Source organism: Astatotilapia calliptera, chromosome 7 (assembly GCF_900246225.1).
Source record: "Astatotilapia calliptera chromosome 7, fAstCal1.2, whole genome shotgun sequence".
NCBI lineage: Eukaryota > Metazoa > Chordata > Actinopteri > Cichliformes > Cichlidae > Astatotilapia > Astatotilapia calliptera.
In genome coordinates this window covers 4,809,023-4,816,158 of record NC_039308.1, presented here as the reverse complement: position 1 = coordinate 4,816,158, position 7,136 = coordinate 4,809,023, and the positions used below count along the sequence as shown (strand labels likewise).

Sequence of the window (7,136 nt, the reverse complement as noted above, 5' to 3'; positions counted from 1 at the left end):
TAACATAGTTACTGGGAAGGCTCATGATCTCATGCAGCAATATCCTAATGTTGTAAACCTGCTCAACATTTGGCAATAAAACCCATTCTGATTCTGATTCTGATTCTAAATAATGTCTTGTGTTGTTCTTCTGCACAGGGGCGCTACCAAGTTTGCTGACCACCCCAGTGGCCCCCTCCTTGACAAGACAGTCCTAGGTTGGCAAAAATGTTAATAAACGCGAGCACAAAAGAGAGGAAGGCACCCTAGTTGAAACATAAGCTTGTTATTTGTTCCTGCATTAAAGCATATTCTTAGCAGATCATCCAGCGACTGTGGTGTTGCAAGAATTTGCCCCACTTCATAAATCTTTTTTTTTTTACCCTTGTGTTTCTTCTTCCTTTCTTTCTGTGTTTCTATTTTTCTCTTCTTACCCCCCTAATTCCAACGTGAACCGTAAAACCTTAGCCCTAGACCATGAGTAAAATTAAAGCTCTAAATCTTACAACATTTTTTACTCAAATCTTAAACTGGTGTGAATAAAATACCCAATAAATTATGCATATGCTATATTAAGGGAACATCAGTAAACTGCTCAAACAGAAAAAATGGGTAAAAGAAAAGACAGAAAGGAAATCCCTTGCATGGTATTTCCAAGTTTGTTTGTTTAGGGTTTTTTTGCTGTGTGTTAGGAAAGATTATTTCTGTTGCATTTACAGTCCAATGAGTATTAAAAAAGTAGTTTTATTGTATTCCAAAACTAAACAACTATTCCAGGTTCTTCCTTAGTTTCACTGAATATCGAGCTAACAAAGATGAGGAAGGATGACAAGATGATACTTATTAGTGACTCAGCCAGTGGATGGTACTACAATGCAAATTATCCTTTGATGAGAAAAGCTGCTTATCACCCCCTTAAAATGTGAAGTCAACAAGGTTCCTAACAATAGACTAAAATACACAGGAGTACTTGTCATTATTTATTGCTGCCAATAGTCAGGAACAGTTTCTGACTGATTCATCTTACAAAGTGAAATAGAAACAAAAAGCTCAGATATAGAATCACAGACAAGTCTTTCACACAGTATAGAAAGATATTTTACTGCAGTGGAAAAACCTTCCCAGATAACTAATAATAGCACACATTACTCTACAGTAAACCTCATTCTCTCACAGTGAGTCGCTGTACTGACTGACATTTATTCTATACTAATAACTGCCTTGTGTTCAGTTGTTTCACTCTTCAGTATGGGAAGCATCATGCCCAAGGGCAGCCAGCAAACAAACCGCCAACGTTCTAATCAGTAGATAACATGCGCTATGTCCTGAGCTACAGCGCTTCAGCCACCCCTGATAATAGAAACATATTTATTCAATCCAAACCTTCTTTGTTTTGTCTTGAGTGATACTTTGTATCATTACTTTTGAGACTCTGAGAATGTAGGTTAAAAGTTGCTGAAATTCAGAATCAGTTAATGCAATACTTTTGTTAAACACCTTTATCTGAAAGTCTGTGTTTCAATCACAAGTGGATTCTTTAGTTTAAAATCCATAGTGATGGCGTACAGAAGTAAAATTACAATAATTATGTCACTGTCTAAACACTTGTGCATGTAACTGTATCCTACATATGTTAGAAACACCCACTTTGGACAACTTACTACAGATATACATAGATTTTAGAGTATATGACAAGTACTGGCTTTCTAAGACAAGCATGCATATTCCTGTAACTCCATTAAATTTGTTTTTCTTTTTTCACGGTAAGGATTAATAGATGAGCCATATTTTGCTGTAGTGTGTGATACATATGAGGAAACATGACAAGTGACGCCAAAAGCAGCAAACCTGTCTACAGCAAAGTCTGTCATGATAAAGTGGCAAGTAGCGTTACTACTCCCTCTTGTGCTGACAAGTTGCAATAACACCAAAAACATGAAATGGCTCTAACACACCGGCCCCTAATTGTTCTTTGGCAGAGCACATAACAATTTCACATTTCACAAAAATAACAGAGCCATTACTTCAATAATTACAAAGGCATCAAATACTTAACGAAGAAAGAACGAAACCTTTTGCAAATTAATCATCGTAATTTGTATTGACTTCAAAAAGGTGGCGAATTTTGGTCAAGAGCCTTTCAACGATCCTTGTCTTAGTTTTTTAGACCCCAGATCAAACGAGTCCTCCTTTGTCAGGATACACCTCAAGCACTTTTCAAAGGAATGTGGGGACAACGTGGTGCTTTGGGATGAACTACGCAACATCGTCTCCAGATGAAAGGCTTTTTCTTTCTTTGTTCCATTCTTGCCTTTCTTGCAACAATGGCAAATATTCTCAAGTCCATCTTTTCCAGAAGAGATGGCCCAATTATTGAATTTGTTTCCATCTTCTTAGATATTGCTCAATCCTTTTGAAAACTCCTGGTGGGAGAACTGGTTTTCCTTTCAGTAAAAGAATGATTTGGCGTAAGTGGGATATTTGTTGCGATCATCAATTAATGTAATGGGACGGTCATTCAAAATGTTTTCGCGCAATATAGTGCGTAGCCCTTTGTCGTCGTTGCATTGTCTCACTCACAGCATGACTATTTTCTTCAACCCATTTAATTAGAGCAGGTAGGCATCCATGTCAGTCAAGTCGAGCAGCCACCTCTACTTTTTCTGGTATACCGAAAAAGTAAATTGGGTGGTTGTTACATTAAAAAAGTCTAACTTGTAATTTGAACGCAATAATTTCGTGTTTCTATGAACGTAATTAAATCAACAACTTAATTTGTTCTTGTTGAGATGACATGATACAGTCTAGTAAGAGTGGTTAGTTGCTGAACTCATAAAATTCACAAGATCGAACGAGATCTCAAACTGCAGGAAAATCACTGGAGTTAAAAGAGGCAGACAACTACACACACACCACGTGCATGCTATTGCTATTTATTGTGGATTAACCTGTCAAGGACAAAAAAAAAAAATCTGCATCAAATACAGGAAATCATAGCTTTCCTGTGTTTCCTAGATTGTTGGCATGGTGGTTAGTGCTGTTGCTTCACAGTAAGAAGGTCCTGGGTTCAAATCTACATTCTGGCTAGTTTGCAGTGGTTTCTCTCTGGGTATTCTGGTTTCCTCCCACAATTAAAAGTCATGCAGTTATTAGGGTTAACTGGTGATTCTAAATTACCTGTGAATGTAAGTGCAAATGGTTGTTTGTTTCTATGTGATAGACTGGTGAGCTATCCAGGGTGTACCCTGCCTTGTAACCTATTGCTTCAGGGTTATTTCCCAGCCCCCCTGCAACCAGGATAAAGATAGAAGGATAGTTGTTGAAGACCCATTCAATTTTTATGGTAACCAGGATCTACACTTTGTTGAACATTATGTAATATGAAGACAACATGTAGTATTTAAGTGACCAAGTAGTATTGGGGTAAAAGTTATTGAATACTGTTGAAATAAAATGACAAAATTGTGAAGGATTAAAATATTCCAAGAGCTCAACTTACTTCATCTAAACATGTTTCAATCGCGTTTTATGAACACAAAATGCACAGGTTTATTGAATATGAAAAAGTTGTGTTGATTTAACTCAGTTGTTTAAGTTTCTGCCAAAGCAAAACATTTGTGTGCAACCAATGTCCACTATTGAATCAAGGCAATCCAACATGGCCTTTTTTTCAGTGTACTGTGAGCTTCATGAACTACCTGTCCATTTAAGTCTCTCTGAAATGGAGAGTGCTGTGATCTTATGTGTGTGTATTTAAAACCTCAACTCTGCTGATACAAAAGAGACCCAAACCAGTGCAAAAGAGATTCAAAACCAGTGTTTTAATGAGTAGAATAAGCCATTTAAAGTTTCCATTGATTGAATAAACCTCAAATTTGAGTGCTTATCATGTAAAATATTGCAAAATATAGCAAATTTCCAAAAATGTACAAGTGAAGATATTGTTTTATTCAGAACACTCAGTCATTTAGGAAAACCAAAACTCTCACAAAGTTGTGACTGAAGTCCATCTTTAGTGTAAGTGTTTGGCAATTTTTCATGTGCTCAAAAAAATCACTATCAACATTTTCCCAGATATCACCCTAAACACAATTAATAGTAGTTAATTTACCCACTTTCTCTTACTCTGAAGAGATAAATCAACATGATTTAACATTTGCTACTCATTCAAGTCATTTCAACGTCAAGCCTAAATGTACCATCACAGATTAAATGTTCTATGATGTTTATATGTGATGTTATTCTGTCTGTGCAGACAGCAAGAGATATTTGATTTTCATTAATTTCTCAGAGTTGGTTGCTGTATTAAAAGATGTATAACTGTGAACTTGACTCATTTGTTTTCAGACTGATATCAGATGAGCAACATTTATGGCAGGTTGGTTGGTGTACTTTACAATCTCTTTTTGCAGCAATGAATAAATAAATAACTATAAGTTTTGTCTACTTATAGAGACACTTCAGGAAAAGTCATGTGATCGTGGCACGCAAACACTAAATGTACATTAACAGAATACTGTGCTGCCTTTTCACATTTCAGTCTTCTTACAGTGTCCGTGCTTTAAAAATGGACATTATGACAGTGTTCTCTGTTTTTAATAGTCGTACCCTAATGTAGTTTTTTGTGCGGTCCATCTGTCAGAAAGTCTTTGTCATTCTTGTTGTAACTGTTGTCCATGTGCTGTGTTTTATCAGGTGACCAGCTGAGCTGTTCTTGTGGTACCAGCAGATCTACGTAGAGATTCTTCTGCTCTATTTCACTGTTTACCATCGTGTACCCGAGATAAGACATGGCCTCTTCACACACTTCCTGTACTCGTTTGACCGTGTTGTGTGGCAGCATGGTGCGCCAAGCCTGAGAGATGTCAGTGGCGCTTCGCGATGTGATGTCAAAAGCCTCTTTAATGGAGCCTTTGCCTTTTCCGTGGGTCACCTGGTAGATCCATGTGGCCAGCTGTGTGGTCATCTCCAGACCTACAAACTGATACAAGGATTTGATCTCCTTGACTGGGTTGCGCGTCACATCCTCGTAGCGAACCAGTTTGTAGCGGCCTTTTAGAAACGGAGGAGGCTTCAGGACCGCCCTCTTATTGATACGCAAGTGGCTTCGACAGATCTCCTGCATGACCTGATACTGTACCTCTGCTTCATTGATGGGTTTCTGCTCCAAGACGATCGCGTTATCACTCGCTAAGTATTCAGCTACCTTTTCCTTAGACCGCATCACTCCCCGTGGGTCTCGGACCAGGTGGATGATGCGGAGATTTAAGTTTGGGTCCAGCAATAGTGGGTAGAGGGATTCTAGCTCAAAGATGCGCACTTCCTTGTACACCACATGAGAGTAAAAGCCACACACCTGCTCTACAATCTTCAGGTCCCGAGGTTTACAATTCTGTTGGCAGTGTGTCTTGTTGCTGAGCTGATTACGTGGCATGAGAGGACAGACCGGGGGTGAGCACAGAGCTCGACTGTGACTCCACATAAACAACTCTTTCTGGTTCTCTGGAAGGTAGGACTCCATCACTGAGAAGTCACACTGGAACAGGCTCCGTAAGAGATCCCTCAAGGCCATTCGAAGTGCCCGTGCACCATTTTGCCTCAGCTGGGTCCACACATGCCAGCCAGGCTCCATAAGATAGAAGACAGACGGGTGCTGACTGAATACCTGGCCCAGGAAGGATGAGCCTGATCTCCATGATGACAACAATAGAACGTGGACTTTGTCATTGGAGGGTTGTGGGTCATAGAGGCTGAGCTGCATGTACCAGCCGCTGACCAGCAACAATGCTGCCCCACATAGGATCACTTGGAACTTCATGGTGTTGTGGTTCACTCTGTAGCGCAACATTATGGCTGTGAGCTGCTGTCCAGTCAGTGGTGCTTTGTGCGAATTCTTCTCTCTTCAATCTTGTTTTAAGCTGTGTCTCTTTTGCTGCATAAAAAATACACAAATAATATTAATTATTTTTTATAAAATACCAATTTGTTTGCAAATCCTGTCTTTGCTGGAAAACCTGGCATGCCACTGGTTGTGAACCACCTTCTTAAACATTTTAAATCACATGATACAATTTTGTATATGGTGGAGAAACTAAACCGAAACGGCAAACATTAACCAGTGATACTTTTTGTAAGGGTCATTTCATCAGCACAGAATTTTAGCTTAAAAAATCTTGCATACTCCTTCTGTTTCCCTTGTTTGTCTCTCACTGTGTGTGTGTGTGTCTGTGTGTGTGTGTGTGTGTGTGTGTGTGTGTGTGTGTGTGTGTGTGTGTGTGTGTGTGTGTGTGTGTGTGTGTGCGGTTTTACCACAAAGGTCTGCTACCCAGTACCCAGTTGGAATTAAAGGTTATCCAGTATTCTGGGCTGTAGAATCTACCGTAGCATCGCAGAACAGAGCGTGTCCACAGTCCTTTGAGTATCCCAGGGGAGCTCTCCTCTCCTTCTCCGCTTCCTCTGTCACATGCTGCTGCTCGGATAATTATTTTCTTTAGTCCCCGGGCGTGTAAAAAGCGGAGATTTTGGGCGGAGTCTTGCATGCACAGAGTTGACGGTGTGGCAGGGGACTGCCACAGCCGATGCTATCGTCACCTTCCGGCATAACAGGTCAGCTGGGGGATGTTCGAAAGCTGGAACAGAACTGTTAAAAAGCCGTAATTTACATTTACCCAACTGCCGACATCGTTTAAGACATTTGCTCTTTATGTGTTAATTATCTTGTGGTTCTGTCTGTGTTTTATATCTTCTGGTGTGCCAAAATATGATCATCTGCCAAACAGTAATTTCGGATGTTCCCAAAAAGCGATTGCCCGTACCTGTAAAATACTTATTTGTTGAATTATAATATATGAAAAGTGTCTAATGCCTCACTCACGAATGGTATCAATTCATCTTGAGCTACAAACAACATTCTGGCTGCATCAGTTTTTAACACAGCAACTTTTATATATGCTCAAGAGTTAAAAAGATATTTTAACTGGCCTAAAGGGCTGGATTGATTAAATTGTAGGTACAATATCATAAAGATAGCCTACAAGTCATAAAGATAAAGAACAGGTAATGTCTTTAATTTATATATAACCTTGTGAATCCTGTTCGTTATTTAACAATATGAGTAAGACATTACATACACACACACACACACACACACACACACA

The 7,136-nt window shown here is 39.3% G+C and overlaps 1 protein-coding gene across 1 annotated transcript; it reads right to left on the bottom strand.

The window, feature by feature from the left end:
- Positions 1–4,000: 4,000 nt before the first annotated feature.
- Positions 4,001–6,442, bottom strand: LOC113027228 (carbohydrate sulfotransferase 6-like). The gene is made up of 2 exons (XM_026176849.1): positions 6,289–6,442; positions 4,001–5,911 (listed from the first exon to the last, which is right to left on the bottom strand). Exon 2 carries the CDS (start codon positions 5,825–5,827, stop codon positions 4,589–4,591), a length of 1,239 nt encoding a protein of 412 aa, XP_026032634.1. The 5' UTR covers positions 5,828–5,911; positions 6,289–6,442; the 3' UTR covers positions 4,001–4,588.
- Positions 6,443–7,136: the final 694 nt, after the last annotated feature.